Source organism: Pagrus major, chromosome 1, assembly GCF_040436345.1.
Source record: "Pagrus major chromosome 1, Pma_NU_1.0".
Classification (NCBI taxonomy): domain Eukaryota; kingdom Metazoa; phylum Chordata; class Actinopteri; order Spariformes; family Sparidae; genus Pagrus; species Pagrus major.
This window is the reverse complement of record NC_133215.1, coordinates 5553896-5575064: the sequence shown is the minus strand read 5'-3', so window position 1 is coordinate 5575064 and position 21169 is coordinate 5553896. Positions and strand designations below refer to the sequence as shown.

The 21169-nt window shown below is 43.8% G+C and overlaps 1 protein-coding gene across 1 annotated transcript in view; it reads right to left on the bottom strand.

The window, feature by feature from the left end:
- Positions 1-14066, bottom strand: part of cacna1ab (calcium channel, voltage-dependent, P/Q type, alpha 1A subunit, b) — a 121073-nt gene extending 107007 nt beyond the window's left edge. Inside the window, exon 1 of the mRNA XM_073489847.1 lies at positions 13765-14066. Within this exon, the coding sequence (XP_073345948.1) occupies positions 13765-14066 (302 nt within the window). The remainder of the gene's footprint in view (positions 1-13764) is intronic.
- Positions 14067-21169: the final 7103 nt, after the last annotated feature.

Here is a 21169-nt window from a genome sequence, read left to right as displayed (position 1 = left end):
ATGTGTGTCACAGCTCGTCATGTGAGAAGAAAAGCAGACGAGCAAACGTATCCAACAATAACAAGCAAATGAAATGAGGTAGAGATTGCCCACTTTTATATCAGCATTATCGGTTACATTAACAATATAGCTGATTATTTGGATGTTCTTCTAGTATGACTTTCAATTATTTCTTGACCCTGACGTTGATATGCGTTGCTTTTGTTCTTAATCCTGGTTATGATTAGGGCTGCGACGCTAAGTCGATAACTGGATTGGTTCCAGCTTCTTAAATGTGAGGATTTGCTGATTTTCTTTGTCATTTTTGACAGTAAATGAAGAGTCTTTGGGCTTTGGACTGCTGGCTGAACAAAAGAAGCACTTTGAAGACGTCACGCTGGAGCAGGGGTCGACTGATATAGCTTTTTCAGGGCTGATACAGATTACTAGGAATCAAGGAGACTGAAAACTGATATTTGGGACCGATGGTCATTTGCAGTAGAAGTACAAACAACCAGTGATGAAATAAACCTTATATATAAGTACGATTTACTCAAATATTATATAGTATTTCAATTTTCTGTTACTTTATACTTCTCCACTACATTTATTCAATACATTTACTTACTATTTACTTCACAGATTCATATTATTTAGTGTTTATAGGATATTAATTGTGACGTGTCAACATCAGTATCAACCAGATACTGTTATGGACATTGTGTGAGAGGATGTTGCATCAGAGCCAAGGCAGCACATTTTTAAATTAGTTTATCTTATCGATAAACTGACAGAAAATCACTGATACTGAAGCCATTATCAGCCTGATAATTGGCCAGGGATGCTTTAGATTCTGGGAAACTATCATGAGCAATTTATTTTTTGCCCTTTCATGGCTTTAGTCATAGGATAGCTTGGAGAGATGACAGGAAATGGGCTGAGCGAGGGCCGCAGGTTGGACTCGAACCCTGGACCGCTGAAGTCAGGACAAAGCCTCTGTACGTGGGACATATGCTCTACCGACTGACCTACTATGGTGCCCCGTGCTAAGTAATTTTTGACATATTTCCGGATAGATAGATAGATAGATAGATAGATAGATAGATAGATAGATAGATAGATAGATAGATAGATAGATAGATAGATAGATAGATAGATAGATCACACTCCTATTCCCCCAGTTAGCCACAGCAAGGCATGTTGGGTAACGGAAAGAATAGCCTATAGCAGCTGGGGACTGCACTGCAAAAACAAGCTTCAAATTAGCTTTTGATATACACTCGCTTGCCAAGCTCTCACACACACACATACACAAACAAGAGGAAACGCACACACGAGAGCAGCAATCACACCTACACACACAGTTACCCACACGGACTGTAGTGTCGACACACACACACACACACACATATTCAGATGCCTGCAATTGGCCCTGTTTCTGGGGAGAGGCGCCCTGGGCTGCAGGGGGGAGGAAACCAGCTCAGATCAAACACACACTGAGCCTGTCACTACTCTTTCATTCCTCTCCTCCGCCTCCCCTCCACTGCATATTCCTCTCTTTTTCTCTCTGCATATCTCTTTTCCTGCCTCTCTCCTCGATCTGCTCTGCACACTGCAGTCGACGGCAGGCAGAGTAAAATGGAGAGGGGGGGGTGTGGAGAGCAAAACAGAAGAGAGCTGAGAGGGGTGTAAGAAGAGGAAGAGATGGAGGAGGGAGTGGAGAGCGAGCTCAGTCAGGAAGAGAACAGATAAATGAGAGGAAGATGAGCAGCTGAGAGCATCGATAGTCTTTTCTTTTTTTTTTTTGGTAATATTCTCGCTCGCTACATCGTCTCCTCCTGTCCTTACACAACCCCTCGCATCACAAACACACACCGCTCCACTCCTTATCTATCTGAAACCTCGAATAATGTTCTATTGCAGCTCAATTACAATAATTACGATCATTAAGGTGATCATTTCCCGACACCACCATTCATTACTTTGGCAAAATAACTATTAGAAGCAGACAGGCGGGAGGATGGAGGTGGGGGACGGCCCCTCGTTTTCCTCCCTGCACCATAAAATTCACCCTACCCAATTCCTTATATCCTGTCAGTATTGTATGAATAAATGGTTGCTGGTTCAAATCCTACACTGTTGAGGTTAAAAAATATATCTGCAGTTCCACTTTCATCAAAACTGTTTGACTGCCAACAATACTACCACTTGGAAACGCTAAGGGGGGAGAGCTGTCAGCTGTTCCACTTCAACTAAGCATGTCAGCCATAAGCGTTATGTTGTAGACAACTCACTGGAAAACAAGGTGGTGTTCATCAAGGAGTTTATCCTGACACATAATACACTTGAACAACATTAAGGTCACATTTTAACATCACCAGATTATATTAGAATAGCAAACTAACTCATTGATGTCTGTAAGATGACAATTTTTATTCTAATGAGTCATTTTTACAATTAAGATCAGGGTTTCTGAGCCAGAACAACCAGATGGAGTCTGATATATTAAAATCTCTCTCGTCATGATGTGAAAATATTTCTCTTTAAGCACAATTTGAATTGCAGGAGAATGGTAGATGATTGATAAATCTCCTTCCCAGGTCATCAGATACAGATGCTTTGGGTTGGTGATGCACAACATCGGTAAGTTGTTTTCAAGCTCAGTAAATGCAGATAAACCGGACACGCCAGATGGTTGTTAAGCAGAACCATTTGGAAAGGGAAAAGGGCAGGAACTTTCAAAAAACACTTGGCAGGTGATTGGACGAACCACCTGTCTATCACGGGCTAAATTATACCAATCAGATCAGATCAGCTGGTAAATCAAACTCTTACCGAAGCCAGTCAAGAGAAGAGAAAAGCCTTCAGTTCACTTTTAAAGAAATACTGTCCACTTCTGATATTACTGATGATATAGCAGCTACGCTAACCTCTTGAGGTGCTGCCATTGTAGTTTTCAAAGAAAAAGTCACCTTTCTCGCTGGTCGTCACATCTAAACCAAGCCTCAGAGCATGCCAGTTGGTTCAACCACTGTGGTTCAGCCACACATCTCGCCAGTCATAGCTTGAAGCCTGGCAAGATGGATCCTCAAGATCACATGATCTCACAAATCCAGCTGCCTCACAAAGTAAAACACACGTCATACTTGACTGGAATTTATTCTGTTGGTCCGGGACATGAAATCATCCAGGACACGTGGACCGGCACCCTGCTTTAGAGTATTGATTAAAGAAAATGTTTCGTTGCAATGAGATATAGTCTGCTTACTCAGAGAGAAGGTGAAGAGCACTTTATAGATTCGTAATAACCACTTCAATTAACGGTAATAGACTGTTGGACATCACTTATCTTTGGCTGAACTGTGCCATTGTTTATTATTAATTCCTGAACTGTTGATGGAAATCTACAGCTGTGTCCAAAATGAACGTTGTACTCTACCTCTAACACACCAACTTAGAGCATTTACAGTGTGTGGAATTTTGTGCAAATAAACATTTTAGGACATCGTGTACTGTTCACTTCATTTCATAACACTCTCGTTCTCTCCCGGTTCGCCTTGTCTCTCTCCACTGCAGACTGTCCAGGGTATAAATAAACTGAAAGTCTGTCCAGCAGGGAAGCTTTTGCATGTTCCACCAAGATGCTAATGAGCAAGGCAGGAACAAATTGCTGGTTCACCCAAACCAATAACTGGTCACCATTTCTGACTGCTACTAACACAGATTTGAGTATAAATATAAAATGAATAACACATTCTGACCAAGAAGGAGATGACTAAGACGTATTTTGGACACCTGAGTTGCAGACAAGTGAGCAGGAGATGAGACGGTCTACAAATATAGAAACCCACCCACATCCAGAAAAACAATGCCGACTAATAACATGTGCCGGTTCAACAATGTGCAGGTGCACGGAAGAAATGCTGAATCCAAACATTCAGAAAATCCACAAAGTGAGGACTACCCTTGGTCTGGTAATGGGTGAGTCCGACTTGTTAAGACACCTGGTTCATCTGTCCTGAAAAGAAACCATCAGGGGTGGTAAAACGGGGGTGTTTGTTTAGCGGGGCTCAGTGTGTGTGTGTGTGTGTGTGTGTGTGTGTGTGTGTGTGTGTTAAACTCCTCCCCCAGTTGGTATTTAGATATCAATCCTGCCTCAAAGGTTGGTTTCTTCTGTGTCTCTCTATGTGTGTGTGTTTGTGTGTGTATTAAAAGTGCATTTTCATGTGCATGCATGCTGTGAGCGGAAAAAAATGTAAATGTGCTTTGTGGCTGAATGAATACAGTGTATGCATGTTTGTGTGTGTGTGTGTTTGTGTTTATGGACACCTGCAAGCCTGGGTGTGTGTGCGGGTGCGTGTGTTTTTGTGTGTTTGTGTGTGTGTGTGGGGGGTGTACACATGCATGTGTGTCTGCATCAATCTGTCCCATTCTCCCTATTCTACCTCTCCGTCACTCTCCATCAATAGAATAAAAAAAGAGAAAACGCCACCACTGTGCTTTTCAGCAAAACCATCTCGGCACCAACACACACACACACACACACACACACACACACACACACACACACACACACACACACACACACACCAACACACAGGCTGGCTAAAGGCCAATCAATAATTCACATAGTGCAGATTGAATGTAGATCAGTGACTCAACATGGGGGGAAAACACTATGGCTCTCCACCTCTACCGCTCTCTAATTCTCCTCCTTTCTCCACATTTCAGACTCTCTCTCACTGCTCTCCATCTTTCTCTACTTTTCACCTCTTTATTTCCGCTCTCTTTCCCCCAACTTTTTTTCTTTCTCAGCCTCTATCCATTTTTATTTACGTCCTCTTCTTCACTCATTTCCTCGCACACCTCGTTATCTTCCTCTTCCTCACCCTTGCCAGGACTATCACTTCTTATCTCTGGGTTGGGTTCTGGTAACCAGTTCTATTTTTGGATCCAGTTTCAGGATAATGACCAATCATTTGTGCCAGTTAATATTATAAACTTTCTGGGGAGGCAAGTTATATCAGCTGAGCATTTATTCTCTACGTAACTTGGCTATAGTTAAACATGGCTGTTGTTCTTCGCAAGATCTTTGTCTTCATTTGCTGTTTGTTGGAAAACTGAACACTACAATGTACAACTGTGTGTTTCTGCCAGATCGTCCTCACCCAAAAAAACCCAGCCGTATAGCTCATGTATGCAAGCAATTCATTACAACCAATATTTACGTCTATTTTTTAGGTGGCAACCTCTAGATTATGACCGGCGCAAAGGAGGAAATCAGGTGACATTGCATAAAGAGTGTCGACTTTTTCTAATAGTATTTAATTCTAACTTACGTATGAAACATGTTGTCTTAAACTACGATCTTTTCCTAAACCCAACCAAGTGCGACAGGATCGCATTAAACGAGTCTGAAACAATCGATTCTGACCAACATTATTTTATCATTATTATTATCTTAATCATATTAGTGGTTCACCCCTCTATTCTCTCTTCATCGCATCTTTTCCTCTTGAACACTCTTCCTCCTTGTTGCTCCTTTACATGCCGTCTTCTTGTCCTTATGTTTGTTTTACTTTTGTTCCTCTTCCTGACACGTCTCTCTGGTTTGGTCCATCGCATCTTCACTTTTCTACACCTGCTTCTTCATCTGTGTTTCTGATTCTTACTCTTTTCTGTTTCCCTTTTTTTTTCTTCACCTCTCTCAGCTCCTTCTATCTGTGTCTCTACTTGTCTGTTTCGTCCACGTTCTGTAACCTCTTTCTCTTTCTCTTCATCTTTATTTTTTATTTCACCTCCTTTTAACCACCTCTGTCTCTCCCTCCATTCCTCTCAGACTTTAACCTCCTTGCTCTCTCCATCTCATCCGCAGAAACACTTCTTCCTCAACACTTATCTGGCGCATTTACATTCAAAAGCTAAACTTTGTTTCCTCTAATTTCTCCCTCTTATGACCTCTTCAAACACACTTGCATATAATATGCGACAGACATCACACACACACACACAGAGTGGTGGCAGCCCACACACAGAGTTGAGCAGAGGACAGCAGGGGCATCACATTTCACCACAGTGAGATCCAGACGAACACACACACACTCACACACTGAGGGAATTGACTGAGAGGATCGCATATCTGGAGTAGAGTTCTGTCAAAACAACCATTATTATGGTGCTGGTCCGTCTGACGGGGTGTCGTATCCAAGAGGGAGACAATGATGTTTCTGTCACACTCATGTATGGATGGGTGTGAGTATCCAAAGAATGTAAATGTGGATGTATATACGCCCATATGTACTTTCTATCTGTCTATATATACCAGAGATTGAACAAATGTATTGATATTTTTGTCCCACGTCCTAAAGTGACAACAATTGTGTACACCCTTCACCAAGATCTTACATTATAGACATTAAAAATGAATTATAAAAATGTATTAATTACTTGTGATCAGGTTTTCTTCGGCGAGTTATTCTTCTTGGCTTGGAGGAACCAGTTTGACGTAGAGCTGGACAACATGGCCTTAAAATGATTTTTAGGCGATATTATTAAGCTGTTTTTCCCGTTTTATTTGTATTCTGTCATATTGCTTCTCTTCTGTTATCATGGTTATGTACCCATTCTGTCCTTGTTTCTGTTTGTTATCACATTTTTGCACCTATTCGGATTTTTTTATTTGTGCTCTCGACATCGTTGAAAATGAGGAGCTTGCCCTCAATTGTTTTTTTCGAGGTTTAAATAAAGGTTGAATGAATGAATGAATATCGTGATACACAATATAAATCTCGCTAAGACTGGGCAATTAAAAACCAAGGAGGTTATGTTTTCACACGTGTCCGTTTGTTGGTTGGTTTGTTGGCGGGATTACACAAAAACTACACAACAGATTTCCACGAAACTCAGATGGAGGATAGACCCCATTACCCTGGTTGACAGATACAGGATTTTTTCTCACTTTTCTTTAACATAGCGGGATGAGACGCTTCTCGACATTTTCCTTAGTTTCTGGAAATAATGCATGGATCTTGATGAAAAATTCAGGCGCACTTAGGTGGCTGGTACGTATCTGTGAGTGAGTAGAAACAGGGACTGTTGGGCCCTTGGCGGATGTCTTGTCTGTGCTCCACTGAGTGCCATTCTAGTGTTATTAAAGAAACTGGTTTGATTGATAAATTCATTAAAAGTTTCTTTTGTATTGAAGTTGTTACTATACTGCGGTGATGTCATATTATGGCATCAGCAGTATCAAACGTGCCATTATGTCACCAGATTGTATGATGGTAAATGAGACGCAGAGAGAGAGAGAGAGAGAGAGAGAGAGAGAGAGAGAGAGAGAGAGAGAGAGAGATTGCACACTGGAGCGTGAACGTCCCAAATGGTGCTTTTTCTGCCAACCACTGGGCTGCACTGACTGTGTGTGTGTGTAAGTGTGTGTGTGCTGGGATGCAGGCGAGCCCCCTGAGGTAAGTGATCCTGCTGAACAGGTGTTACAGTATCACCTGCCCCCACCCACAAACACACAAACACACACACACACACACACCGAGCTATCAGTGCCTCTGTCAGCCATGACTGATCTGAACGGATCTGCTTGCTCCACGCCAGACTGATGAAGCCAAGCCACCAGCTGATCTGTCAGCGAGTGTGTGTGTGTGTGTGTGTGTGTGTGTGTGTATTTGCATGTGTGTGTGTGTGTGCCCATGCATCATTTATATGTTTGTTTACACTTGGATAAGTGTTGAATCAAATGATTTCAACAGCCACATACATGTTTCTATGACTACCAGTCCATTTCTATGGATCTGTGTGTGTGTGTGTGTGTGTGTGTGGGGGGGGGGGGGGGGTGTGTGTGTGTGTGTGTGTGTGTGTGTGTGTGTGTGTTCACTTCCTCATTTCTTATCTGATCATCTGATTAGCTGGAACTCATCTTCATCATTATTCCATAGTAACACAACAGAGTTTACTGTAAAGCTGCCACACACACAGTTCAGATCAATAAAATCTACTTCAATGCTGAAATCGTTTGTCTGTCTAACTGATAAATTAGTTGATTAAGATGTAAATGATAAAAAAATTATAATTTTAATAATTACTTCATCATTTAAAATGCACTGGCTTTCGAACAAACTAGATAACTTACGATAAAAAATCGTATTTCCTGCCCCTGTAACCCAGTCGCCAGAATAAATGTTGGCAAAGTAGGTTTCTGGTTTCTTTAGTTTGAATTGTCTAAGTTTCTCTTGACACAGCGCTGTGCTTATGCTCCAGTTAGGTTTAGGCACAAAAACTTGTTGGTACGGGTTCGGAAAAGATTATGTTTTGGCTTAAAATACCCTTTTTGGTCACCACAAACACAGCTGAAGATGTCCCAACATCCCTTCAAAAATATCTGTTTTTTGTCGCCACAAACGATGGCTGGAATTATTCCCAGGTCTCCTCAAGAATATCTTGTGGTGTCACAGTCACAGATGCCAAAACGCAGACATGAAATGTGGTCACTGTACGTTTGGACGTATCTCTAAACATATATATGAACACACTTACTGTTTAGGCGCAGTCCAGTATCTTGATTTCCACCTATATCTGTGTGCTTCTACTTGTTTTTGCTCTCTAAAATTGTAATTTAATTATCACGTTGATAATCTCAGGGACAGATTTTGACTATCACAAGTTACTAAGACAAGGTGACATTCTTCCCTCTGATTGTCCCAGAGGGGGTGATGGTGGGGTGAGGGCTCTGTCTTTTAATCTCTTCTCTCTCTATTTTGCTGCCAAATACCGTCTACCTCTCTCCACTTGTCTTTTCCCTCACATGATAGCCGGCAGCGTGGCCAGAACCCAGCTGGGAAAGTGTGAAACCCACACAGACAACGAACGCCACCGACAGATGGTCAAAGAGAGAGAGTCAGAACGAGAGGCATACAGTGTATACTGATACTACCGCCTTCTTTAATACTATGCCGCTCTGAGGAAAGAGATGGAGAGATGTATATTCTCGTGTCAAAGCAGATTTCACGTCGTAGCCAAACTCTAAACTATATTTTAGAGTTGCCATGGTTCAGTTTATTCATGGTGGAGTGATGAACTTATGTGACTGTGAGGCAGTGGCATTTCACAGAGCCAGAAAAAAAAAGCCATAATCTTTTTTTTTTTACTCTATGGTCGCTAGAATAAAGAATAAAGTACGTTTGTGTGAAACGTTATGCTGTCGTCATGCTCCAGTTAGGTTTAGGCATGAAAACCACTTGGTAAGGGTTAGGAAAACATCATGGTTTGGCTAAAAATGCCTGTTTAAGTTGCCACAATTACTGACGGAGATGATCCGACTTCCTGTGAAAAATAGCCGGTTTTGGTCACCACAACAACAGCTGGAAAGGTGTCCAGTGGTGTGACTCGAACTGCGGTCGGCCATTTGGCAGCCTTGTTGGCTTGTAATAAGCATATAATGTGAACCTGATATGCCAGGTTGGGTACAAATATCAACCTTGGACGTAAACGTTAACAGCTAACATTACAACCGGGCGACTCATCTGGATATCAAATTCAGCTGCAGCAGTGATTGGAATAAAAGTTTGCTGTCTCGGTTCAAAGTACAGAACCTCTTAAACTATTTGATCATCTATCTATCTAATATTTATGAACATGAAATGTAGTTTTTGGCCTTTACTGTGACGCAGTCAGCCTATGAACCCTACATGAACCATAGTTTGGAAGTTCAACTTCCTTCACGTTTGCAGCTGGATACAGTCGTCTCCTTCTTTAGTGGTTTAATGGCAGAATCAAACTAGAATTAGCGACCCAACTATTTATCTCCATGTGTACAACTCCTCATATTTGCACATATTTCCAGTATAGGGCAGGAAACACTTCAAACATTTTTTTGTGCTGATGGTAAGTTGGCTTAAGCCACTTTAAGTTGTTGTTTTTCCTTTAATGTCTCACCTATCTGCATTTTGGACATTACTATGACAGACAATACTGCCGCTACTGTGTCTAAACTGAATTAAACTGAGAGAGACAGAGGAGGTAAAGACAAAGAGGAGAGGACGGGATACATACGGCGAGAGAAGATGGAGGACAGAACATTTAAAGCGGAGTTGCAGGGGGAAGAAGTGCAGCGGAGAAGAGGAGATGAAAGGAGCGTAGAGAGAGCGAGAGAGAGGGAATGGGGAAGTGCAGGCAGAGGGAGGGAGGTATAATGAAGTCCTCTGGGTCTCTGGTGGAAGAAGCCACAGCGCCTGCCAGCCAACACAGCCTGACTCTGTACAGATGGCGGCATGCTGGGATATGCTCAGCTCGCTTTCAAATCAGGAAGTGGATGGTCTTTAAATTTGAAAATGTTTTGGACTAAAAATAAAAAAAAAACTCTTCTCATATTAAAGTCAAAAACAGTACGGATTCTGTTTTATGATGATGTTGTCGAGGCTGCTTCCATATCAACAATGTTTGGACAGGAAACTCAAATTAGTGTGTTTGTCTCTTGTTTTTGTTCAACCAGGTGAAGATGATGCCGACTCTGATGACATCTCAAAATGCAGCCCGGTCGCCACAATAAAATGTTGGCATTTTTACAGTTGAGCCAACTACGCTTGTGGCAACAGAACCAGGTAGTGAAGCCAAAACATGATACATTTTTTAGCCTAAACCTAATCAGAACCTAAGCACAGATTTGTCACAACATAAAGTTGAAAACTGAACCTAAAGAAACGTGGACTGGCTCATGATCGAATAGTTCATGCAACTACGGTTTCGTCTGAAAAAATATATTTTCCATTGTTTTTTCCCTTTTTTTACAGGCGCCTGGAAGTGGTTTCCCGTTACAATTACCAGGCTCCAGTAAATCCTGTAGCCCGGTCAGTATAAGCTACATGCTAAGGTACATACAAACTGCAGAAACATGCTACAGCCCTCAGAAAGTTATGTGTAGAACTAAACCGACATTGCACTTCCTGGGTTGAAAAAAGTTTGCAGTAAACATAATAAAACTTTTGTGGCTGCACGAACACAGTGATTTACATAATGTCCTCATTGTTTAATCCTGTCCTCTGGTTTGGTGTGACAAACTTAATTTAATTTTAATCCAGAAATCAATCAACTCCCAAATGAGACACACACACACACACACACACAACATTCTGATTCACACATTCATCGCCTCACAAAATCACCACTAAACATCAGCGACGCACATTTATCAACCTTGAATCGTGATTGTGAAGTAAAAACAAAAAGCCTTCCAACCAACATGTGCAAAGAAAGAAAAAGCTGTAAAGAGAGGACGAACTGAGCTATTTCTGTGAGCTGGTGGAATTCCTAAAAATGTTTCTATTTCTGCAGAAAAGCCAAAATATTCTGGCAGAAAGATGAAAAACCTTTATGAAGAAACTCTGGCAAAACACAGCAGCTCCCCTCTCCCTACAGTATACGGCCTCACTTTCAAACACGGACTGGTCTCAGAAAGTGTTTCTATTGGTAAAAGTCTATCAGCTGACATTTGGATAACTTGTACTCCAGAACAAAATGTCTGAATTCTACGTCTTTGTCTACTTAAACGTTACTTGGATCGTCTCCTGAAGCCGGAAAACACGAGATCTGTATTTTTAGTCGTACTGTAGATGATACCTCTACTGTGCTGAACTATTTTGACAATAGGAGTCTGATTTCAGCTTCTCAAATGTGAATATTTTCTGCTTTCTTTCCTCCTCTATGACAGTAAACTGAATGTCTTTGGGTCGTGGACAAAGCAAGACATTTGAGGATGTCGTCTTGAGCTTTGGGAAACACTGAACACCAATTTTCACCATTTTCTGATATTTTATAGACCAAATGACAAATCGGTTTATTGAGCAAATGATCGTTAGTTACTGCTTTCACCACAAATGACACATGCTCACGTATCATACGACATCATACAAGGCGTTACCTGACTCAACACCTATGAACTGATCAGCTGCTGCTGTTTGCATCATATCAGTAAATATTAAACCCCTTTTTTTTTTTAATTCCACAGGACGAATCTTTTCCTTTCTTGTTTAAAACTTTTAAGTATTCTGCAGCTGTTCTTATCCATATTTTATCAGTTTTTTTATTCTTGTAATTGTGCAGCACTCCCAAGTCGAAATCTGTGTAGACAAGCTAATTTACAATTAAAGTGGCTGCACTCACTGATCGTCCTGTGCTGAATTAGGAGTACTCATTGTAAGATCAACCTTAAAAGACCCAAAAGGAGGAACCTCACCCTCTCTCACTCTCTGATAACGATAGCAGTGTTTGTTTAACCCGACCGTCCACCCTGTCCTCCTCTCCATGTGGACGCACTTTATACTACCTCACCTGACTTCCTACTTTGCTACCGTAATGATAACTGCAGCCACTAGAGGTCGCCGCCTATCAAGAAACGAAGATACGCGTCACGGTCAACCTATATGGATGTTTTTCTGATGAGGACGGGCTGAAAAAGTTACGTTTTGAAAGCTGGAATCTGAGTATTTACTCAACGGATTGATTAAGTATCAAAATAGTTGATTTTTTTTCGTAGTTGACAACTAATCGACCAATCACTGCAGCTCTAGGTCAGACTAAACAAGATAGTTAAAAACGTTAGAGTGACAGACCTTTCACATAATTTTTCTGACATTTAGACCCAAAAAATAATCTATTTATTGAGAAGATTGTCAGTAATGTGTACTTCTGTGTGTGCTGGGGGTTCAAAAATAACGGGGGGGCCAACAGGTGCCGTAGCTGAGGTCTGATCTGGTTCCATGTGTGGAAATTTCTGCTATCAAACTCTATTGCAGCTGCTAAAAACGCATTATTGTGATGTCACATCATCGACATACAGCCAGTTATCTACTTAAATCTGAAAACTATACCATATGGGGCATCAGCCCCAAAAAAAGTAGTAAAAACTACATCACAAAGCATCAAAAAACACAGATTCTCGTCTTTAAATCAACAGAAAGTGCCTCGAGGCCGGACCGGATGATAGTGTTCCAGGTTCTAGCAGCAGTGGCCCGACCTGTCCTGACAATTACAGCTTTTTCCACCGCTTTCCTGCAGGACGATGCCACAGGCCGCCCATATATGGTCAGTAGTAATTAGAGCGGGAGAGAGTCATTTCCTCTCCCCTCTGGTTGCATGGTGCTTAAGCCTTCATAATGCTGAAATCAGCACTCAGCTCTGACTACAACTATAGACCCAACACACACACACACACACACACACACACACACACACACACACACACACTCAGGTCACTAACAGGTTCGAGCTAAATGCTGTATTCAAGATGCATCTTAATCACCAGCAAGCATCAACAGGATTGTGATTGCCGGTGTCATGACAACCGCCATCATCATCAACATCATCCTTCATCCCATCAATGGCAGCTCTATCAGATGAGCCCCGGGAGGCCAGCCGGGTCGGACACAACCAGCAGCAGCAGTGAGAGCGGAGCGGAAATCAACTCTGTCATGTATCCATCAACAGCACACACACTGCATACACACACACACACACACACACACACACACACACACACACACAGTCCATACACTTTTTTAAAAACACACATCATGTAACATCTCAAAACACAGAAAAACAAAATAAAAATACATCACACACCAGCACAAACACAACTTCCATGCTGCAGGTGTTGGCTTATCCAACACCAAACCACTCCACACCACAGCAGGCCACACCTCACCAACCACTCCAACACACACACACACACACACACACAGTACCTTGGCAGTGTGCTGGGCATTGCTTATGAAAGGATATGGCCATTCGGTGATCTTTTTGGCGTACTTCCTCACCAGGTTGTCTTCGCTGAAGAGGAAGAGGGAGCGGTTGACCGTTAGGCAGCTCTGCCGGACGGGTATGGGGTTGTACAGGGCCATGGTCCGGGCTCTCTGGGCCATCGACTGCTTGTACATCCGCTGCGCTCCGGGGGGCCCCCCTTGCCTGCTGCCGCCGCGGCCGGGCCCCCCTTGTCCGCCGGCACCCCCGCCACCACCGCCACCACCACCTCCTCCTCCTCCTCCTCCATACCTGTTGGGTAGCTCGTCTCCAAAACGCGCCATTCTGCAGACACCAAACGCCAGAGGTTAGGAAGGAGCCGCGGGGGAACCTCAGAGTGACACCTCCACATGCCACCACCCCATCAGCCTCGGCTCCAAACACACATGCAGAATGGACTTCTCTCTGTCTCTTGTCTCTCTTGTCTCTCTTGTCTCCTTCTCCCGCTGTCTATCTGTGTCTCCTTCCCAGATCTTCAGCGCCGAGAAGATACCTCCATTTGTGTGTGGAGAGGGAGGGAGGGAGGGAGGGAGGGAAGGAGGAGGAGAGAGGGGAGGGAGGGGAGAGGAGAGGAGAGGAGAGGAGAGGGAAAGCGCACGGTGTCTCTGATCGTGTGTTTGGAATATGAATGGGAAAGCAGAGCGATGTGTTTATGTAATTTCTCTCAGATCAGTTCAGATTATAATAAAAAAATAAATAAAAACACGATCAGTTTGATTGGCGGGTGAAGAACCTGTGAGATGTGAGATGTTGTCAGTGCGTCCGCGTTTTTCTCTCCGTCGAGGAGCGAGGAGGGATCCTGTTTTTATGGGGGTTTTTGGAGGGGGTTTCGGGGAGAAACCTCTCCAAAGAGTGAGCTGCTTCTCGCATTCAAATAGGGAAAACAGATCGATCACCGTAACTACATGCGATAAGGATGCATAGCTGTGCGCTTAAATAAATATTGCAATCATCTCCACTAAAGAAGGGCTACCCCCTCGCTGGAGACTGCGTCTTTTTTTCCCCCTCTCTCTCTCTCTCAACAGCCTAGTGCATCTTGACAGGATCTGCAGTTGTCTTTTATTCTCCCTCCCCAGGTCTCCTTTTTTCTCTCCTTCTGCTGGATAAAAATAGAAATAGATAAGAGTAAGAAAATCTCTTAATAATTCATTTTATTCTTGTGCCATATATCCGCAATGTTCGCTGTTGGCACTGGACAGATCTCCGCGCCGCCACCTCTCGCTGCCACTCGGGTTACACGCAAACGCCAACCGAGGGGGGCTTCCCCAAAATCCGAGCTCCCGGTGACATTTGTTGATATTTGGGTGATGGACGGTGCGGCATCCCCCCCCCTACACCTTCCTCCCTCCTCCTCCTCCTCCCCCTCCTCCTCACCAAGGCGTCGGTCACTGATTTTGGGCGTGATTGCGCGCACTTGGAGACGAAAATACACCCGTCCTCAATCTACCAATTTTTTTTCCTGATCAATCTTCCCCCCGGCTTTCCCCCCTCCGAACACACACAAAATAAAAATGAGTTGATGAAGTTAAAAGAAAAAATTAATGTCCACAACAATCATCTATAATCCAAGGTCTGGAGAACATGAATCCCGGACGAGTAGGATCCGGAGGAGCAGAAAAAGACCACTGGGGGAGGCAGCATCATCACCATCATCATCAATTCTTGTTCGGAAAATACGACGGCGGCGGTGCGGGTGTGTTGTAGCAGCGGCTCGCATCTTCTCCTCCGCCACCGGGCAGAAACCGTGCACCATCCCCGCCCAGCAGCATCGCCCCCGAGGCTCCCCGAACCAAGAGAGAGGCGGCCAGCCCCGCAGAGCTACAGCAAGTCCAGCGTCTCTTCTCTCTCGCTCTAGCTCTCTCTCTCTCTCTCTATCCCTCCCTCCCTCGCTCTGTGTTTTTTCTTTTTCTTTCCTCCCTCGACCCCTCAGGGGGGACGTGAACCAGTCGGGTCCGTAAGGCTGTATATTCCCGTGGAGATCAGCCTTGGAAAGGAGAGGGGGAGAGAAAAAAAAACCCGACGAGCGGAGCGCCTCTCGGGCTCTCCTGCGTTCAGTCAAGCCGTCGGGGTTGAGCGTCTGATCCGTCTAACGGGAACCGAGAGCCGCGCGCAGATCCGTGTGGCCAAACCCTAGCAGCGCACGACGCACGGCGCCTCCCCGGAGCCTCCCCCACTCCAACCCACTCCCCATAACGCACGACGGAGATGTATGGGCGTCAGATGGGTATGGCAAGGTGCGGCAGCTTACCTTTAAACAAAGTGACTCTTTTATTTAATCTGTTTAAAGAATAAACATCAGAACTCCAAAAGATTTCATGATACCTGTGAGCTGACTGTTTCTTGATCTTTTACTATATCATTCCCAATGTTTCCAGACGCCAGCTATGAGCTCTCCATAGCTGATGGGGGTTTAATGAACTGAGGCTTCCTCTCATGGCTGCCAAGTGTCAAAAGCACCAGTCTCAGTCCAATTCGCCCCAATTCACTGTTTACTCAAACAACCCACCAGGCCGAGCAGAAGGCTCCGAGCCACGAGCAGTATGGATTCAGGGGGCCACTTTCCAGAAGACTTCAAGGGATCCTCTCAGCAAAATGAGAGCTGTGTTATTTCAGAGTCAGTTGTCCCACACTTCCACCCAGAAGCCCCCCAATCTGACAGTAAAGACAGTTATGTAATCCTGTACCAAGCAAAGCCTGCTCAGATGGGATTCCTAGGGAGAGCATATGAAAATGAAAATATGGCTATGACCAAGCTTTTTTTGGTAAAATGTTATCAGCTGATATAACTGTATGAGGGAAAAAAGGTGTTGCCAATAAACTAAGTTGGACCAACGTGTCAGCTGTGCAGCCAGGAGGAGAGTTGGGAGAGTTTATTTTGAGGACGGTTTTGAAAGAGAGGTTTTATCTCCCTTCATTCCTCCCCCCTTCTCCTCCGGAGCCGTCTGTCATTCTGGCTCCGGCATCTGAGTCGTCTTTGATGCAATTCAGCAAGCTGTTTGCTTCGGCTAAACCGACCAAGCTGTCACCTCTCCAGAACAGGAGAAGATGAAGGTGGTGGAGGTGGTGGTGGTGGTGGTGTCCATAAAAACACAGTGGCCAGAGAATCCCTTTGAGATATTTTTATATATAGTCATATGATGAAAATAAGATAAATTGAGTTAAAGGAGATTTAAAAACACAGACTCTGGTCACTTCAGCACTTTGACACTGTCCTCGGTCCTGAAACAGCTCCTGACGTGTTTCCAAGGCCTTCTGGTTCTGTCCAGAGTGCTGAAACGAGACTATAAAGCTCCGCACAGCCACCTGCATGCCTTTTGGAAGAGACCACCTTCATTGTGCATCAGGGTGGGTTCGCTCCTGTACCTCCGGCCATCTGTTAAATGCTGAGAAGTGTTTGCTCGCCGTTTGTCTCCTCCAGCAGATACGTTGGCAGGTAAATCGGGAGGATCTGATTCTGTTCTAAAAATCAGTCGGTGGAAGATTCAAAGTGGGCCATATGGTGGGTTTTTTTCGGGATGGATCTGAAGGCGAACTGTGTTAGACTGTGTAGAAGTCAGCAAAGTCTCAGAAAACTTCATGAAAGGGGATAACCTGGTGGTGCAGTGTAACAGAAATGTTGTCCACACTCCAAACATGTAGATTAGGGTATTAAACATACAGTACATGTAACCCTGAAGATCGCTTTCCTTCTCTCAGGAAGGATTGTGTAACAGTAGCATGAATGGGAACCAACATTTTCATGCATTTGTCACAGAGGAAAAGATCCACTTGGTCAAGAAAAGTAGCTGCGCATCAAATGCTGGCATTTTGTGGAAGTTGAAAAGGGTTTCTCAACATATATTTAAAGGAAAATGTATCATTACCTACTCTCTGATGGATATTTAGGTGACGTTTCATCGTCTACAAAACATTTCTGGAGCTTCTCAGCAAAACAGCCTCGCAGCATTCTCCTAAACCAAATAATCCAAGTCTCTCCTGAAGCCCCGAGATCGACGAGAACATTATTTACACCCACTTCAGACGGGTACACTTTTAGCTTAGCGGCTACAGTGAAGATTTTGGCTTAAGAAAGGGTTTAAGTAACATCTTTGCGACTCACTTGGGATCTTGGGGCGTTTGGCAGACTTGGATTAAGGCAAACAAGCCATATGGAGCAATATTTTTCAGTTGTTAAGGAGAATGCTGCGACGCTGTTTTGCTGTGAAGCTCCAGAAATGTTTTGTGGATGACGAAACTTCACCCGACTTTCCATCAGCATGGAGGGGAGGAGATGATGACTGAATTTTTTTATTTTTCGGTGAACTTTAAACATGTTTCTAAATACTGGAGCGACCCTGAACCTTGTTTCTCCTCACTTAAGCAGCTCCAAGGGTGCACTCATGTAAAGCATTGTCCTCTCTCTACACAAATCTCAGCCCTAAACCCATTTCTTCTTTTCCATTCTGCATGTTGCAAACTCTTCACATGTTTCAGTCCCACACCTGGTTAGGCCTGAGCTTTTCAGCCAACCAGCTGAGTCTGTATGTTATTTTGTTTATCTGTTTACATCAAATATGTGAAAGTTGAATGAAAAAACACAAAGCAGATCTTCAGATAAATCCCCTTTACGCTGTCTAATCCATTATTTGGCCCTTTGTGTTGGTCTCAAATGAATCTTGAGTCACATTCTGAGGATGTGAGCTGAGTAATATGAGTAATTCACCTCTTATAAAGCTCTGACGGGGCTCTGCTGTCACCCTGAGGTCACACACTGTGTCTAACCCACCTGCTCTACTGGTTTTCAGAGCTGTGCTATTATTTACGAGATGCCTTTTCAACGTCACAACTCGCGTGCATCACTGGATTTTTGCTCGTCATCTGATTCCCGTAGACTGGTGGCTACTAACAGGCATGATAAAAGCCCGTTCCCGCTGACAGCATGGGAGAGAGAGTGAAAGTGAGTGTCGGGAAGAGGTGGGTGGGTGGTGGAGAGATGGTGGAGTGGGAAGGGGGGGGGGGGGGGTGCTTGATGATGCTGCTGCTGCTGCTGGACAAGCCTTCCTGTGATTTGCACGATCACGGGAAAACCACGCTGGCGGTCGGATGCCGAGAGATGACGAGCTGCCCCCCCGTCACTTACTGATAATGAGGACGGACGGAGAGGAAGGTGACGGGTGGACACACTTCGCTCTCTCCTTCCTTTTCCATATATTTACTCACAGGAATGCCTGTTATCACCACCGTTGCTGCTGCTGCATGCCCATGCAGCTTTCCCAGGAGTGTGTGTGTGTCTGTGAGTGTGTGTGTGTCTGTGTGTGGGTGGGTGGGTGTGTGTGCTGCTACCACCGCTGCTGCTGCTGAGGGGAGTCGTGCTGAGGCCCTGATGCGCAGCATTGTCATTCAGGGAGCGTTCACACAGGCAACCCCCGCAGGAAGCCCTGGCACCTCCCCCTCGAAACGACACCCCTCCACCATCCTCCCCCTTTACTCCCTCCTCTCCTCCTCCACCCTCCCTCTCTGTTCTCTGATCTCACTCAGCAGGCCAGAGCTACAGCGCTGTCTGAGAGGTAGAGAGACAGACAACGCAGCAGGATTAGGGCCAATTCACGTTCAACTCAAAAAAATGAAAACAGACATTATGATTCAGTTAGGAACCGGCGATTCAAAAGAGTTTTAATCCAAAATCAGATTTACTTTTGAGGAGAAACGGTGGCAACTTCTCTGCGCAAAGTACTCCAGAAAATAACTGTGTTTTATTAAATAATGAGAAACTTTAAGTGGCAATAAACACGATTGTCCTCTTATTGAATTTAACTTGAAGATGAAGTGGTTCTCTTGGATTTTATTTTAACTGGAGGGGATTTAGGTCCAGAGAAAAGATCTCCATCTCCATCTTTTTATCTGTGTCAGGCTGACAGTGCCAACAGCTCCTTCTCCTCATCTGAGGCTGTAACAGACACATGCTGGCTCGGCCCGGCTTGGTTTGACTCGGCACATCTGCATTTCCACTACACCAGGACCACCTGCTCGAAGGCGTGTCTTTAACCGATGATGCACTCGTCAACAGAGCAGATGTAACGTCTCTTCTTCCTGCAGTGTTATCACAGAATAGCTGCTGACAGACCTCCGCTGATAAACACGTTTCTTTTTCTATAAATTCTTCACAGGAAGACATGGGCTCATCATGAGTCGTCCGTGACTGCGGGATGCCTCCTGTAACTATTTATTGTTGCTTTTTTGTTTTTACTGTCTTTTAAAATGCAATTTTACATTTTCTTAATGCATTAATGTCTTATTTTAATGCATTTCCAGGTCTCTGTAGAGCACTTTGAATTGACTCAATGGAAAAGTCCCAAATCACTGCTGCAGTTTGTCAGACGGCAGTTTTATTTTTCACTCTCTAATGGCTGCAACTTACAGTAAATACATCTGAAAGTTAGGTAAGTAATAAGTGAAATGCACGAGAAAAAAACATATAGTTGTTAGAATGGATTTCCAGCCTGACCACACAAAAAAGAAAACCCACAACAATCATCTAAAAAGGTGCATAGAGCTGCAGGCTGGGCTGTTAACAACACGTCCATATCACAGACAGTTATTTGTTTCATTTACTTACACTGAAAACATGCTTATGGAGCTTATCACTGGTATAAAGAGAGCAGATAAATCCCCACATACTCAATAAAAATGATAAATAATCCCTGATTATGTCACAGTTAAGCATCTGTGTCATCTCAGTTTAGTTTTGAAGATTTCTCTGTGTTGCAGATTGCAGATTTTGAGTCTGAAAGCAGTAAAGCTCTCGCAGAAAGATGCTATAAAGGTGAATTATGGGAAACGTAGTGTCCCGTTATTATTGGAGCTTGACCCACACAAGAGACTACAAGTGCCTACAAATTACATCCTTCTTTCCAGACGTACCGTTTAAATTTAAGAGGAGCAGCAGGTTGATCTCACTTCACATTTCTTCTGTTATAACGAACACGTTTCCGGCACCTGATCTCTAATCACACACAGCAGAAGGAGAGTATTGTGGTTGTGCCTGGAAAAACTTCCAGGTGTGAATGCATCGCTGTGGGAACGTGAAAAAAAAAAAAGAAAAAAGCACAGCCTGCTGCATGATCAGCAAGTCTCTGGCCTGGATACAGAAAAAGGTTTTGAAAAATGGAGGAACATTTCAGTGACACCGTTGAATCCAACTGGGCTCCTGAACACGAAATCAGCACGAAGAGGTGGAAACAAAAGCAGTGGAGGAGGAGGAGAAGACAAATGGACCTGAAGGTGTAAAAACATTTGGTACCGCTGAGCATTACTATTATTACTGCTGTTGCTGACAACAATGGACCTAAAAGCACCACTACTTCAGCTACTGAAACACCCTCTACACTTAGTACTTTTACTTATACGA